The following is a 15,206-nucleotide window of genomic DNA, read 5'->3' as shown; positions in this document are numbered from 1 at the left end:
GAAAATAAATGTTGATTGATAAAAGTTTCAACATTTTTTAAAGCTGAAAAGATCAAATAATTAAAAAATAGTAATATATATATATATATATATATATATATATATATATATATATATATATATATATATATATATATAAAAATTGAACATAAATTCAATATTATGTTAAAAAAACAACACTTTTTCTTGATAACTTTTTTTCGGGGTAATATAATTATTCGAATTACAAAAAAAAAAAAAAAAAAAAAAACATTTCTAAAAATTTATTTTTAAAAAGCCTTAAATGATATTAAATTCAAATATTACGCGATATGAAGTTTAAATGGATTTTTTTTTAATAACAAGTTTCCAATAATAAACAAATATATTCATATAAGAGAATATAAGACTATTGAGATAATAAAAATTGTAAATTCAAAATCGGCCTTAAAAAAAATCCGTTTGGATTTTATTAGTTAAATTGATAGAGAGTGGTCCTTATGTTTGGCGCTTTTTTTTTTTCAAAAATGTACGGAGGCCTGTAAGGAACATTATCTTTAAATACATGTGTTAATAGAAGACGTTAAAATTAATTTTATTTCATTAACTCTAGTCTGTGTAGTTCGTTAATAAAAATGTATTTGTTTTATAAAAGTTAGGATTTATATTATTTTTTGTCCATAGCAAAAAACAAAAAAACGTTACTCTCAATTATAATGCGAACGCTTATCCATAGAAATTAACACAAACACACGAAATGATGACGTCACTATTAATATGTGTAATACTGACGTTTTGCACATCGCCGTGGAGGTACCTACTGTTCTATCTGTTTGTCCCTTTTTTTCTGTCATTTCTGTACCCATTCTTTATGTACTCGTTCTCACTAAAGCCTTTTTATACCCCTTTCTATCTTCACTATTGTTCTTTTCTCCTCTCCATTTTCTAAAGAGTATGAATGAATTATCTCATTAGAAGGTTTATTATATTTTGGAGAAGTAATTGTTTTTTGTTTTTATTTTTTTTCAGTTCTCATTTCCAGGTAGATATTTATTTATTTTTAAAATAAGATAATAAAAGACATGTTCATGGTTCCCTTTTTCTTCATCGGACTTTTTTCTCCTATAAAAAACGTTATTTATTTATTTATTTTTCAATTCAGCATGTTTCTCCTGCCACCAGGTGGTGTTCACTGTTCTATTGTGTTTTTTGTGAGTTAATTATAAAGAAAACGCTATTAGATTGACACATTATTTATTAATACTTATTTTCAGAAACAGTAGGTTATCTTCATGCGTAGATAAGTAGTGCCCAGAAAGGTCTGCTTGTATTCCTACGCTTAGACGTTACATTGTGTGTATATGTGAAGAAATTAGTTCTAAGATATTGTGTAAACGTGGCCCTTTCTTCTTTACTGGACCCTAACTTGGAATGTGTTACAACAGAAATAAAGAAATATAAAAACAACAACAACAACAACAACAACAACAACAACAACAAAAAGTTTGCACATACTCAGTTTTACTCCAATATTTAAAACTTTTAAAAATTTATTTTTTTTACGTGCAGTTTTAAATACAAAAATAATAAGCATGGCTCCAAATAGTAGCCCCTTACCTCCAAGTGATGATATACCTTGTTTAGGACATCTGGTAACCTTTACAATAAAGAGGTGAGAGTTTGCTAACTGTAAAGTTGGTATCCACATTCAGAGGTAACTAGTGCAGCAAGTTCATTGGATCATATTCCATTGAATTACTTGTAAAATAAGCAGAGTGGTGATTAAGCTATCCATTGTCACAGCAGTGTGTTGCATACTGTTCTATATAACCCGGGTGTATATAAAGTCTCGTTTGTATCCATGTGTGTGCGCGTGTGTGTGGTAGGCTGTTTTACATATACACAAACAGCATATCTTTTGTCATCATATCATTTCTTCTTAACAAGGCTGGACAAAGTTAGCGATTTCTTTTTTCTTTTCTTTTGTTTTTTCACGACAGACAAGTTGTGAGGGGTTACTATTTTGGACCAGATTTGCAGGGATACTATTTAAGGAGTTGGGTAACAAGATGTCTGTTGAGGTCCCTAAATTCCAGAAAACTTTCTACTCTAATAGCCTTTTACCCCTGGAACAGCTAGACTTTGAAATTCCTTTACTGCTAGCTGCTTTACTGACTGTATTGATATGTAGAAGTTTAAATGTAATGTAAACCAACATCTTGTTAATCTTTCTTTGGCATTGTCCCAAATAGTAACCCTTTATGTCCAAATGACGGGGGGGGGATACACTTGAATTTTTGCATGTCAGTACAGTCAGAAAAGCATGAGCCTGGGTGGGAATTCTAAAGTGCAGCAGTCTAAGAGAAAAAAGATATTTGAGTAGAAGGCTTTACGGCATCTTTCATAATAGTTTATTCTTTATTCCTTCAATTATTCTTTCAGGGTTAGAATTTCACCGTTGTCTAACTTTTTACGCCCCACCCCACACAATTCGTATCCAGTGGATTACCTCATTGCATGTCCAACCTGGCCAAAGACCGATACTCGACTGTCTCCCAACCAACAAAACTCCACGTATATATCTAAAACTATCTTTCTAATTTATTACGTCACCACCTAATGGCTTTCACGTAATTCATTTGTTATTATTCTCGCATTCCAACTGACCTCTGGACTCCAAACTTCCTCTTCCAAGTGAAAACATAATTGCTAGAATATAATTCCATTCTATCAAGTAAACCTTCCTGTTACATTTCTAACATAAATATTTTATCTTCTCGCCTCGATACATATTTTCTAAACGTTCTAGTTTGAGAAGGGGTTAGTTTATAGCTAATAGCCTGAGGCACCCCCACCGGAGAATGCCGACGAGGCTGCCCAGGCACTTTTTGCTGGTCAGAGTGCCTCTCCTCTGTGGCGCTAATTAATCACTCCTTTTTTTAATGGCGACTTCTGACACTCCTAATGGATGTCGTGTTTTCTTTTCATAGAAAAGAAAACAAGACGTCATGAAAATTGTATTGAAATTGAAAATTTAATGAAAATGAAATTGTCAATTTGTGGGGACGAGAACGTGATCAATCCGAGTATAGCAAGATCCGTTGCCGGAAACTGGCAGTTGAATGTCGGTGGGCTCTGCTACGGGTAGCTGAACATCAGTTAGCACTGGGTGTCAGTGGGTACTGGTACAGGCATTGTATGTCGGTGATTACTGGTGTTGCGGGTAGCTGGGCGTCAGTAGGCACTGGTACGGGTAGCCAGACGTCAACAAGCGCTGAAACGAAAACACACACACACAAAAAATATTTACGATTTTTGAAAAGTAAACAAATATTTTTCTTATGATTTAAATCGTGTCTAAATATCACACGAACAAAGAAGCAGAAAACGCAGTTGTATATTTGCCGTGCCTTCATTTGTCGTGCCTTCATTTGTCGTGCCTTCATTTGTCGTACGTAATTAGTAATACCGTTTAAAGGATATTGATTAAAAAAAAAAAGTCTGTTTTATGACATTTGCCTGAATTTTCAATTAAGCCCATGAGACCAGTTTTCACCCGTCTGTAATCAGTCGTTCGGACACACTAACACACTATCTTAAAACAACGTTTCTATTTCCGTGTTCAGTTTTAATCCTAAATAATCCGAGCATCACGAAAACATTAGACAAACAACATCTACTTCATAATGAGGATGGGTATATTTTAATTGGTCCTTTTAATTCGCGATCGATGGTGTTATTATCGTTAATTGTGTCTCGATAATTTATTTCGTTATTATATCAGCCGTCTAGAGATTTCTTTATGATGTGCACTATTTTTAACTCTTCTTTTTCTTTCCTCTTTATAGTCTTCCATATCTTGAAATTGAGTTGCATCTCTCTCTTTTTCTTATCTTCTTTCTCCTTTCTTTCCCTCTCTCTTCTTCTATAATTTCTCTTTCTCTCTCTCTCTCTCTCTCAAACTCTGCCCTCTTCACTCTATCTCTAGTTCCCTCATTATCTTCTCTCTCTAGCCCCTTCCTCCTCCTTTCTCTCCCTCCTCTTTCTCATCTCTCTCTCCTTCTCTCTCCTCTTTCTCTCCCTCCCCCTCCTCTGTCTCAGCTCTCTCCTTCCCTCCTCTTTCTCCTCTCTTTCTCATCTCTGTCTCCCTTCTCTTTCTCCTCTCTCTCCCTCCAATACCTCTCCTTCCTATTCCTCTCTTTCCTTACTCTATCCCTCCTCTTCCTCTCCTTCCCTCCTCTCTCTTTCTCTCCCTCCAGTGTCTCTCTCCCCCTTCCCCTTTCTCTCTCTAACTCCATCTCCCTCTCTCTCTCTCTCTCTCTCTCTCTCTCTCTGGATCAATCCTCTCTCTATATTTCTTTCTTTTTAGCCCCTCTTCCTCATCACTCTCTCTCTCTTTCCAGCTCCCTCCTCTCTCTAGTTTGTTTTTTGTTTTTTTGTTCCATACATAAAATGGCTTCATGACTTGTCTGGAACGATTTCCATAAAAAGAAAGCACCGATCCTTGATTTCAGTTTTTAACTCTGCTCCATAAAAGAAAAACTCGCTACAAAAGGTCACGCCATATAATCGCAGACCTATATTCGTCTTATGAGAACTCAACAGATTATATGCATTAAATTGGCATAGAATATATAATTATCATTTTGTTTTATTTATTTATTGCAAACCGATGTCGTTTTTTGTTTTGTTTTGTTTTGCTTTTCCTGTAATTATTCTTCCCTAAAATAGATTTTTGTAAAAGGCTATAATTACCATTGTCTTTGCAGTAAATAGAGCAAACATCAAATTGGTTATATCTGAACATTAAAAAACGACAGATAAGAAAGTACAAAACAATAAAAAGAAACTGTCATGTAGCACTCCTACATAGGGAGAATGGAACGGCCTATTCTTCCTATAAAAAGAACGAGAACTAAGGAGATCTCACGAGATTTGGTCACTCAATTTAACAATTGCTATGTTACCTCTGGTCACCTTACATCTTTTGTTTAGTAAACCTTTTTTATCTTTAATATTTGCTGGTCTTTTTCTTTATTATTTTCTAAGTTAATACTACTACTCGGGTTACAACTGAGCACTATTCCTGCACTAGGATTTTTTTTAATATGAAAATTTCTCCAGACAAGGCATGAAGCCAGTTGATGTAAGGAGCTTAAATAAAGAGTATTAGGTAACTTTTTATTTTAACTCCAACTCAACACCCAACTTTAAATTGACAACTTGTATAGATTTTCGGGTCTGCTGAAAACGAATGTCACATTCAAATTTGGGGCAGATAAATAGTTCTCTGGATATTAAGACATTTTTGTTCCCATGTATTACTTAATAAATGTCAGTGGCGTTTTGCCATTCTTAACATGGGGAGGAGGGGGTGTTTTGTAACACGCATGCATATTAGTACTTTTCAGTTGGGGAAGAAAATCATGGCCTCCAGTAAAAACAAAATGGATTACATTGGATAATAAAGGTTTTAATATCTAGAAAACTATGTCTGTCCCAAATTTAAATGTGATATTTGTTTTTCAGCATACTTTATAAAAATCGTCAATTTAACAGTGAAAAAATACCAAATAATAATAATACTCAAGGTAAAAAAAAAAAAATTAGTGAACGGTAAATATTAAATGATTAGATTCAAAGCCAGAAAACAGTAATTCTTCCCCCCTTTGTAAGAAACATCTCTCATGGAACTAAGGTGAAGATAATGACAGATCTGCCGAAAGTAAACCCAAGGTTCACTTTTTACTCCCTTTGATTAAAGTGTAGTATCTGCTCTCTTTCTGTAGTTTCTACTCTTTGATTAAAGTGTAGTATCTTCTCTTTCACAAAAAATCAAGACAGTAAAATATAAAATGAGAACATCATATTGTGTATTTTCTTATGTGTTACAATTGTTTCATAGCCATTTGGACAATTTTAAATATATGAATGAATTAAAAATATTCCAAAATAGCTACTCTCCAAACGGCAAAATACACTATTTATACATATATGAATACACTCATAATCTCTATCTTAAGAGATCAAGCAGTTGGACCTACCTCTCCAACACTCTTAGATTTACTTTTAATCTTTATCTTTTTGATAGCCTTCGAATTTAGTAATCACCCCATTTTCATATTTCTACTTTTTAATTTTTTTTATTGCGAAAATATATACATGCTTGGTTATCGAAACTGCTAATCATGGAGCTTAAATAGTTGAGTCAATTAATTTTGACTTTGTTTTTATTGGTATATGAACATTACCAGAAGTTTAATATATTAAAATTTTGGTTAAAAAAGAAATATTAATATGGTGTATGTATATATATATATATATATATACACACACAACTATAAACCTCCATCAGTTAGACTTTGTTCTTATATTCAGAAAAATAGAACAAAAGAACAAAAATCCATTCCTCATTTGGCTAGTATTGATCTTTGCATCTTAACTGGATCTAAAATGAGTGGCGATTGGAAGAACACTGAATAGTTATTGACTCGTATGAGAGCTAAATTGATTTTCTCTTAAAGAGAGGGTGGTGGTGACGTATGGCTTTTTGTATTCTTTTATTAGTTGAGTGGGTTTATCAAGATGAAAAGGTTAGGAAAGCGGCCCATAAGGAGTCCCAGGTACAAGGAGAGTTGAACATGGGAAATGATAATAAAATATGATTGCGTCGTTTGGAAAGATAACCTGTTTTAACTTGTGTATTTAACAATGTGTTTGACATTGTTTAATATACAAGTTAAAAGTTTTTGGCCGTCGGGCTGGGATCACTGTGTAGCATCTGTTCTGGTGCTACACTTCACCTTTTCTATTTTCGGTCGTTGGAGGAGGGGTCCTTCATGACTGAGGCAATTTTTATTTTTGTTCCTATCTAGAGTGTTCTTTTTTGGGGAGCTGGATTTTCCCCACATTAAAAAAACAACCTTGTGTCTAACTCTGCCCTCGTGGAGAGGCAACTAAATAAGAACACTGTGTTTGACATTCTTTCGTTCATATCTGTATAAAATTAGATATGGATATATCTGCAAGGGTCATTCCAAAAAGTTATTCCTCCATTTTTTTAACCCAAAAAGTTGAAGAGCTACAAAGACAGGATTGGTACTATTAAAACAAGCGACCTTCTGTGCTTCAGAATTTTTTTTTTTTACATTGTCACCATCATTCTAAATGCACTTTTGCTAGGAATTCAATGACCCATCTCTACTTCTGACACACGTCTGAAACTCTAAGAAAGCAACCTCTGTTGCTTTCTTAGAGTCTCAGATTGTCAATATCTGCAACAGAGATAAAACTTCCAGGCCATGAATGCATTAATTCAATCATCATAACAATGCAATTTTGAATCTTCTGATCCATTCAGGTGGAATTTTAAAAAATAAGGAAATGTTACTTTTGGAATGCCCCTCATATATTTCTTTTAATCTATCTCTCTGTTTCATGGACCGATCTAGCTGAAATTTTGTATGGACGTTTATTATGATAAAGTGAATCGAGCTAAGTATTATGGTATCTGTTTGATGCACAGTTAGAGATTAATAGGGATTAGTCACGATTAGTATATAATGCAAAAATGAGTATAGACTTAACCATATTCAACCATCAATTTGGCATAAAGCACTCATTCTAAGTCAACAGACCATAACCATAAAATATATTAAACTAGCCTGGGTACCCGGCGTTATCCGGGTGTTTGGAGGTGTGTGTTAAGCAAAAAAAAAAAAAAAAATGTGGTAGTAGGCAGGCAGGCTCGAACCTGTGAATGTGGGAGAGGTGTTAAAAAAAATGTTAGTAGCATGGGGAGGGAATCAAAACAGCATTTTTTTTATTGTTGAATGTACTTTTGTGGTCAAAACCCGATACTATGACCACAAAAGTACATTCAACAATAAAAAAAACACCGTATAAAAACAACACTAGCGAATAAATACTGGGAACTCAAAGAAAGCGGACATTCGCCGGTAGTCGAATGGAAAATAATAAGACAAGCTACCACGTGTAGGCATTTAGACGACCCATGTAAATTATGCCTTCATGAAAAATTTGCTATCCTGTACTTTAAAGAACCCCAAAATCTATTAAACTGTAGAAGAGAAATAGCAAATAACTGTGTTCACAAAATAAAACTTACTCTAGGATAGCGATACAAAATAGCTTTAAAACTAACAAAAACAATAGAAAATAAACAAATAAATAAATTAAATAAACATGAATATACATAAACGATCACACATATATGTATGTATATATATATATATGTGCATATACGTACGTACACATATGTATATTTATATATGATAATAAAATAAAAAAGGAAAAGGTCTGCCTTAAACCACTAACCTAGTTCTAAAACAGATCCTTTGTTCGATAAAATGCATGCCCATTGGCTGATAGGAAGGGGCGCGGTGGATACTAGAAAGCTGATTGGCTAACTAAAATCCTCATCAGAAGAGGACCATATAAAAACGAGAAACAACCACAGAATTCGCGCATAAGCCTGACAAATCCTAGAGTGGATAAAACGCCGAATATTCAGTGTAGCTTAATCGCCATATATATTTTATAAATTACTAACTAGCTCTACCTATGTATTGAGCACTTTTGAAGTAAATACTTAAAGTTTACACATAAATCTATACTTTCGTATATTAATTTTATGTGAGTAAATGAAGTAGTTATATATATATATATATATATATATATATATATATATATATATATATATATATATATATATATAATGCAGTTTTATACAATGCTAAAACCAGCAAATGTTTAGCTTTGTTCTATGTATATATGGGCTAACATATTTCTTTCATCTGAAGAGAAGAATTTTGCATTTTTTTGAAACTCTACAGAATTAGGATTTATTAATCATCTTTGTTTAAGGTATTCTGTCGAAAAATAGATTTTACATGTAAATTTTAATTTAGTGTTTTCATTTATGCTTCTTGTGTTAAGCTCTACTTCCTATTATGGTCATATTGAGCTATTTTTATTTGTTTGGGATTAATATATAAATATTAATATATATATTAGATTGAAGTTTACATTTGCTTTTGTCTAGCATACTTTTTCTCATCTACTACCTAATTTGTAATATATATATATATATATATATATATATATACTAGACTACCTGTGACCCGTTGGGTCAGTATGTTATATTAGCTATGGAATTCATGTATGAGCGTGACACTTGTGAAGTAAAGAAAATAGTTTTTTTTTTTACATAACAGAAACATTTCTATGAAAGTATATTAAAATGAAAAAAGAATATAGATAAATTTCTACGAGTCGTTCTGTTTATTATAATTGATTATTTTTGAAAAAAAAAAATTAACAGTTACTGAATTGTAAGTGGTTGGCCATACTTACAGGTAAATGTGCACTGAACAGATATCAATTATGGTATTATTATTATAGTTAAATTCAAATTTTAATATATCTGCTTTTTTAAAAAAATTTTTTTTTTTTACATTGTTCATTTCTGTATTACGTTTAATTTATTTTAAACTTCACTCTTCTCATGTTAAATAATAATTTCGAAATAATAACATCATTATTTCAGTACACAGATCATGCGCGCATGCGAAACCGGATGTCGTAAATCAGAAAGTGGGTTACATACATCGTTACAAGGTCATTTGAGTTTCATAATTATATATATATATATATATATATATATTTACATACATGATGACAACCTTCTGAAACGGTGGCGTTCTGCACCCATTCTGGTGCATTGCAGTGTCTGTGACTAAAAAGTCGAAGCTGGCATTGCCTCTCCAGATGCAGGCCCAGGCGGGTGATAAGGAGACCGAGGTTTATCCATTTACCAGGGTCCCTCCTTTCAGCATTACAGAAAAAGCAAGCAAATGCAGTCAGAGCTAGCACAGCTGTAGGAGTTGCTGAAAAATGTGTTGCAGTGTTTCACGATCTGCGTATTGGGACTCAAAAACTAGATTTTTCGTCAGGGTTTACCCCGCTTAGCCTTTGTTTTTTGCAAGGCATCAACAAGGCAGTAGAGCTATTTGCCCATAGCTGCTGATGTGCGAATTCCGTAATGGTGAAAATTTGAAAATATTTCCAATTTTAAAAAAAATAATGAAAATCCTCATTGTAGTTATGGCTGTATCAAAAGAAAAGCAACTCTTTGCTTTTTTTGTTGTTTTTTTAAAATTACATTTTCACCCCAAACAAGGCTCATTGCCACTTTGATGTACGGTGCTACTATCAGGGAAATAATCTACAGGGGTACTATGTGTGGAGTTGGGCAGCAAGATGTCGGTTCACATTACACTTGAACTTCTGCATGTCAGTACAGTTGGGGAAGCAGGAGCCCGGAAGGGAATTCCAAAGTCTAACGGTTCTGGAGAAGAAACTATGGGAGTAGAAGGCTCTCTTGCATCTAGCGATTTCTAATGTGAAGGGGTGGGATTTAGCTGCTTGTTGGGTTTGTCAGGGGTATTTATGTTGAGGGGGGGTACAAGTGCTTGCAGTTCGTTGGAGCATTCACTGTTAAACTACTTGTAGAACAGGCAGAGGGATGCTACATTTTGTTGATGGGACAGAGGCTGAAGCTTAGATGACAGTTCAGGACCTATCAGGTTGATGACTCTCTTTTGAACCTTGTTTAGGAGCGAGAGACTAGTAACAGATGCGGCAGCCCAAATATGACAATACTTCATACATGGACGAATGGTGGCCTTTTAGAGGTACAGGATACTTTCGGGCATTAGTAGCTTTCTAGCACGGTAGAGAGAACCTACCTTCTTCGCAGCGGTTGTTGTTGTTTTACTAGCCACTTGGCATTTTTTAATCCTTATCCTTGACTGCACTTTGGTTCTTGATAAGTAGTTACCCTCAGTAAAAAAAAAGTATTCTAAATGTCAAAACTTGGCTTAGTTTAATAAAGAAGTGCATTCTAATACGTCTCATATAAATTGTCTTGTGCTTTTTGTTTTACGAGTTATTGAGTGTTAACTATTCTGGACTTTTATCCATCTGTTATATTATTGGACTTGTGTTTTGAAACATTTTTTTTATTTGCCTCAATCTGATCTTTAGTTTATGTGTCAATCTAAAATCTAATGAGGATGACCTTCATATAAATTGATGAAATTCACATAAACCAAGAACAAAATACTTTCTTATAAAAATGACCTTTCAATACATAAACTTGTCTGTCTAATTTTTTTGTGGTCCTTTCGTATTTATATATGCAATGTTTCCCTACAAATATTAAATACCAGTTGAAGTATACGTCAATGCCAAGTTTCTCAAACCTTTTTCTGCACATCAGCTCAGATTAAAGCATTTTTTAAAACTTAAAATCACAATGAAATAGTTTTTTAAAAGTGCATTATCAGGGCTCTATGGATAAATTTATCTTTAATTGATCTTTGGCAACTAAATATTTTCTTTTTACTATCCAAATAGAAAAGTTACTAAGCCAAACCCACGTGATTTTTGAAATATGACATGGCTGGTCCGTGACAAGTATGTACCTCATAAAGATTTTTCTGTATTTAAAAAAAAAAAAAAAATAAGTGTAATTTTAAATATGTATCGAATTTTATGTTGAGACTTGAAGGTATGAGCATTCGAATTTCTTGAGATATTTTTAAACAGCCTTTGTTTAAAAAGGAGTATATTGTTCTATTAAACCTTTTATTGTTTAAATTATTTGAGTTTGTTCGTTTTATTAAAAAAATAATGAAGGTTGAAAAATTTTTTTTTTACTTGGTAATGAGCTTTGTAAAGATTGTCAGCAAAAGAAATACAATCGTCAAATGATAAGCGTTTTATTATTTTTAGTCGCCACTTGGAAAAATCAATCGCAAATGCGAGTGTTTCACTCGCAATGTAAAGCCCTGATTATGTAAGTTTATGATGATGATTGACTTGAAAACAGCTGACACAATGTAGCAAAACCAATAACAGGAAGATGATGATGGCTAAATGGTTCACAAAGCGACCTGACAACCTGGGTATGCTAAGTTCAAATCCATTTCATTCCACAGAAACATTTTCACAAAGTCATGTTGGCAATCTATATGTGTGGTCCCTCCTGTAAGTACCAAATGTGTTTTTAGAAAAAAAAATTCCAACTAGAAAGATATCGAAGAAACGAATGCCAACAATAATCATTTGATTCATTCAAAATGAGTGAATGATGTTCAACAACAACAACAACTGTCTATAAATCGAACTTTGATGAAAAATGATATTGGACCTGAAAACGAACGCTTTATCCACATGGCCAAGAATCAAACGAACATATTTTTTTATCTTTGTATCCTACTAGCAGGCCACCCGGCATTGTCCGATCGTAAGATACTCTTAAATATGGTATTTTAATTTATGCAGATTACGTATTTATTATTATAGAGACAATCTCTATCAATTATTATATTGAACCTAATATATAGTAGTGAGATCAATACTAAACAAGACTTGAATGCCATCAGCTAGAATCGAAACCAGAACATATAACTATCCACTCTCATTCCTTAGCCTCTGAGTCACGCACATATGCATATATTTATAATGCATAGGTTTAATAAAGTATGTTGAGAAACACTTTAGCAAGAGTTAAGCACACATTTATTTTTCGGAAAGGAAACACAAATAGAGATGAAAGTCCTTAATCCACAGAGTTTCAAAGAAATAGTTTCATTCTCGACAGAGTGGAGGAATTAACAAAATGTACAAAGAAATTTTGCCTGTAAAGTATTTAAAGAAACTAAGTATGAAAACGACCATACTAGTGTGAAAATGAAATGTAGAATAATGAAACAGATCGAGTGGGGTAAAAAGAAAAAAAATAGTTTCACGTAATGGTTGTTGAGTCCAAAATCAGGTGAATCTGAGATAATGGTGAAATAAAATATCCATGTTTATAGTAGTCCGGGTGCATATTGTTGGAGATTATAAATGGTCCAAAGAATAAATATCTCAGTGGATAAGCACAGATGAAATAGTCCAATCTTTTCTAACACTAACGCGCGCGCGCACACACACACACACACACACACACACACACACACACACACACACACACACACACACACACACACACACACACACACACATTCACCTGTCATCCCTTTTTTAAAAAGTGGAAGCACCCGGTCGTCGAAAACAAGATTCAAGCAAGCAAGGAAAGACGTTACACAGTTTTATAATTATACTAGCAGGGGCGCCTGGCATTGCCCGGTCATAAAATATGCTTAAATATGATATTTTAATTTACGCAAGTTTTGTGTTTATTATTATAGAGTCAATTGTTTCAAATTATATTGTACATAATATATAGTGATGATTTCAAAAGTAAAAAAAAACAAAATATGATTTGAGTGCCGAAATCGATTTGGGAATCGAAAATGAAGCATAACAAAACATAGTTTCATGATTGAAATTATGCCCACAACTGAAGTTTATTCGTACTCAATATGGTTGGACTGTGAAAAGGAGTGTGAACGTTTAAATGCAAGCTAGTTTCCATGGCAACAAGGTTTTTAATAGACAAGATGCAAGCAAGGGCAGTCGAACGGTCCACACAGTTTCATAATTATATAGATAGATGTAAACATTTTATGAGATTGGCGTCGGGATATACACTCTACAGATTGTCTTAAATAAAATAAACATCAACAAAAAGTTCTATTTTTAATAATAATAAAAAAGACAATATTAAATACGTACAATAAATTGTCTAAAATGATCATATGGAGTTCACGACTGGGGTGATGAAACGGTGTCGGATATATACTCAATAGTCAAGACAATAAGAATATGCTGTTGTCATAGCCCTACGTGTGTCAGAAACTTCGTGAAAAATATTGAATAATTCAACCCCCTGTCTTTCCAAGCATATAACTACTCGAAAAATGTAATTCAAACCCTAATTTTTTTTCAATTAAAGGAGCAAGGACCAAGGTTTCATTTAAAAAAAACAAACAAACAAAAAATACAAACAACGTGGTTAAAAAAAAAAAGGTTTTAAACTTCGAACTTTACAGGTAAATTTCCAAAAAAATTGTTCTTTTTTTTGTTTTGTTTTAAATTAGAATATATTATTTATTGATCTTTTATCTTCAATTTGTAATATATAAAACTTTGGCACATAAATTAATTATTTACTTTTTAATAGACATTTCAAAATAAGGGGGGGGGGCGTGAATTAAAAAAAAACGTTTGTCTAAAATATTATATTCGGTTTATTGGGAAGAGCATAAAATTTCATATTGACCCTGAAAATATCGTAAAAATAGAATCAACAGATCAATTTTGATAGATTTTTAAAGTTTAAAAATTGAAAAATACTGAACTCGTAAAATTCAATTAATTTCATTACTGCTTTTTAAAAAATAAAAAAAATAATATTTCTATTACTTTTTATACAACTTTAATAGTTAATTTTGGAAGTATAATCCATAAAGAAAATAAACAACCCACTTTTAAAAGAGAAATTACGAGTTTTTAAACTATTTTATTCAGGTTCGTGTTAGGGGTATCAAAAATTCCTACAAAAATTTTGATACACCTATCATAGTCCTAGTGATGAGTATATGTGCTTCTCGCTATTCACTGACCAACACCAGGTGTCTCTGCTAGTTTAATATGCTCAGTAAAGAAAGAAATCTACATTGCATAACTTCCTTTCAAACACAGATATTTTTTTAAATTGAAATCGCTCCGAACAGGGCGTTAAACTACTTGATGTAACGAGCTAACAAGAATGAAAAATGATTATCACAAAGACAGGCTATGCTATTAACCTTAGTCTTAAGAAGACTAAGGATATGGGTAGGAGGAAAACAGTCAACAGGAAGAGAGTCCCACAAGCATACAGTTCTTGGAAAGAAGCGACTAGAAAAAGAATTAATGTTATCCTTATGTCTCTCATTGTCACTCTTTTTCTTACGATCAACTCAAATACTCCCCCCCGTCTCTCTCTCTCTCTCTCTCTCTCTCTCTCTCTCTCTCTCTCTCTCTCTCTCGACTGATATAACATGCTCTGTTTTACCCCTTCCCATATATCAACATATGTGGATTATTTAATCTGTGCGGCTAAACACTCTAAAAAAAATACATTCATTTCTGGTTTTAAAAAAATATAAATAAATATATAAAATCCAACTACGCGCACAAAAAGAAATTAATAAATTTCAAAGGCGCAAAGATTTCACAAAATATGCCCACGAAAATTCTGCGGGGAAGAG

The 15,206-nt window shown here is 33.0% G+C and overlaps 2 protein-coding genes across 2 annotated transcripts in view; one reads left to right on the top strand and one right to left on the bottom strand.

Moving 5' to 3' along the window:
* Positions 1-3,559, bottom strand: part of LOC145246697 (uncharacterized) — a 251,796-nt gene extending 248,237 nt beyond the window's left edge. The window contains exon 1 of the mRNA XM_080108422.1: positions 1,597-3,559. Coding sequence (XP_079964548.1) covers positions 1,597-1,687 — 91 coding nt within the window. The 5' untranslated portion in view covers positions 1,688-3,559. The remainder of the gene's footprint in view (positions 1-1,596) is intronic.
* The window catches only part of LOC145246698 (tetraspanin-15-like), a 271,980-nt gene that overhangs the window by 29,657 nt on the left and 227,117 nt on the right, over positions 1-15,206 (top strand). The gene's annotated exons all lie outside the window — the stretch shown is intronic.

This window comes from Euprymna scolopes, chromosome 24 (assembly GCF_053919585.1).
Source record: "Euprymna scolopes isolate OS-2025 chromosome 24, ASM5391958v1, whole genome shotgun sequence".
Lineage (NCBI taxonomy): Eukaryota > Metazoa > Mollusca > Cephalopoda > Sepiida > Sepiolidae > Euprymna > Euprymna scolopes.
Note: the sequence above shows the minus strand (reverse complement) of the source record. Positions and strands in the feature narration are given on the sequence as shown.